General features: G+C 39.2%; 1 protein-coding gene across 1 annotated transcript; it reads right to left on the reverse strand.

The window, feature by feature from the left end:
* Positions 1-295: 295 nt before the first annotated feature.
* On the reverse strand, positions 296-829 carry LOC116752707 (keratin-associated protein 13-2-like). The gene has a single exon (XM_032629446.1). It carries the CDS (start codon positions 788-790, stop codon positions 296-298), a length of 495 nt encoding a protein of 164 aa, XP_032485337.1. The 5' UTR covers positions 791-829.
* Between the last annotated feature and the right edge of the window lie 1525 nt (positions 830-2354).

The following is a 2354-nucleotide window of genomic DNA, read 5'->3' on the forward strand; positions in this document are numbered from 1 at the left end:
ATATCAGTTGCAAGAGTGAATGAGTTTATTAGGTCAAACAAAACTGAATTTCCATGTATCTTGTAAGAAAATGTTTATGTAATTCTGAACCAATTGTTTCAACAAAATTACAGACATGGACTCAATATTTTGGTCATTCATTAATCTCACTGAAAGAACTAGTCTGTCAGCCAGTGCTTGATGCTAGAGAAAGGATGAAGGCCTGATGGAGAGAGGAGTTAGCTAACATTTCTGAAAAAGGCTATGATAGCAGTTTTAAATAGAGACAAACATTTTGCTCACAAGGTCTAGAAACTCAGAAAGTTGGCCTACAGAAGGCTGATCTATAGGTTGCCCTATAACCAGAAGATTGAAAGCTCCTAGAAGCCAAGTATGTTGGGTAGTCAAACCTGGAGCCATAGATCAGGGAAGGGAAACCATGAACTCCATAACACAGGGGTCTGAATACACTGGATCCACAGCCCAGTGAGGAGGAACTTCTGGATCCATAATCCAGGGAGTAGGAGCTTCTAGATCCATAACCCAGGGAGTAGCCTCTGATGGACCCACAGTCCAGAGACCCATAATAAGTTATCTGGAAGTGTCTGCAGAGCATGGAGGTCCTCAGGCTGTAGCAGGACATCAGGTGGGGACTGAACACCACACAGGAGGGCTGGCAGGTGCTGGGGGAACAGCAGTCAGTGCTGTACACAAGGTTGCTGGGGTAGGAAGAGCCACAGGAGGAGCCTGGGTAGCTCAGGTGGTCCCCAAGGGAGTGGGAGAAGTTTCCAGAGGAGCAGTTGTAGGACATGGTGACAAGAAATTTGAGTTCAGCTGAGTTACTCTGAGGAGACTCTCTGACTTTTAACGTCATGATCCGGACTTCAAGTATATATTACTCTTAGACCTGGATGCATCACTGTCCAGACAGATGTTCCCTCCTCCTTGCTCACCGTTTTAGACAAGCATACCTCTCTAGGTTATTGCTTCAATTTAATTTATCACATCATCACATACTTAATTATGTTTTAAGCACTCAGACTAAGAAAGAAACTACTCAGTTTCTTTTCCTTGGAATTTGTTGTGATTTGACCTTCAGAGTTATAGGTGATAACATTTTCAGGTATCCTCCCCTTCTTATCCATGTGTGCAGTGTGTCCTGGTATTACCATGTACAGTTACATAAATTTTCCTTCACTTCCATTAGGTATTAAGAGCATCAGTGGTTATGATTCAAAATAGTTTAGTGTTTCTTCAAAAGGGTATGATAATGGATTTCGCCAAATACTAACTATATTCAGTAGTCTCAACAATCTATCAATTGAACCTTTTACTCTTTTTCTATTTGGATAAATTCATACAATTCCTGAGGAATCTGAAAAATAATATACATTTGTATATGTATATATATATACATATATATATATATACATATATGTATAACTGAATCACTTTTCTGTACACTTAAAACTAAGAGAACATTCTGAATTAACTATGCTTCAATAAAATATCCATATAATTTTTTAACATCTTTATTGGAGTATAATTGCTTTACAATGGTGTGTTAGTTTCTGCTGTATAACAAAGGGAATCAGCTATATGTATACATATATGCCCATATCTCCTTCTTCTTGCGTCTCCCTCCCATCTTCCTTATCCCACCTCTCTAGGTGGTCACAAACCACCAAGCTAATCTCCCTGTGCTATGTGGCTGCTTCCCAGTAGCTATTGATTTTACATTTGGTAGTGTATATATGTCCATGCCACTCTTTCACTTTGTCCCAGCTTACCCTTCCCTCTCCCCGTGTGCTCTAGTCCATTCTCTACATCTCTGTCTTTATTCCTGTCCTGCCCCAGCTTCTTCAGAACATTTTGGGGTGTGGTTTTTGTTGTTGTTGCTTTTTTTTTTTTTTAGATTCCATATATATGTGTTAGCATACAGTATTTGTTTTTCTCTTTCTGACTTACTTCAATAGGTATGACAGACTCTAGGTCCATCCACCTCTCTACAAATAACTCAATTTCATTTCTTTTTATGACTGAGTAATCTTCCATTGTATATATGTGCCACATCTTCTTTATCCATTCTTCTGTCAATGGATACTTAGGTGGCTTCCATGTCCTGGCTATTGTAAATAGAGCTGCGAAAACATTCTGGTACATGACTCTTTTTGAATTATGGTTTTCTCAGGGTATATGCCCAGTAATGGGATTGCTGGGTTGTATGGTAGTTCTATTTTTAATTTCTTAAGGAACCTCCATACTGTTTTCCATAGTGATTGTATCAATTTACATCCCCATCAACAGTGCAAGAGGGTTCCCTTTGCACCACACCCTCTCCAGCATTTATTGTTTGTAGATTTTTTGATGATGGC

This window comes from Phocoena sinus, chromosome 4 (genome assembly GCF_008692025.1).
Source record: "Phocoena sinus isolate mPhoSin1 chromosome 4, mPhoSin1.pri, whole genome shotgun sequence".
Classification (NCBI taxonomy): domain Eukaryota; kingdom Metazoa; phylum Chordata; class Mammalia; order Artiodactyla; family Phocoenidae; genus Phocoena; species Phocoena sinus.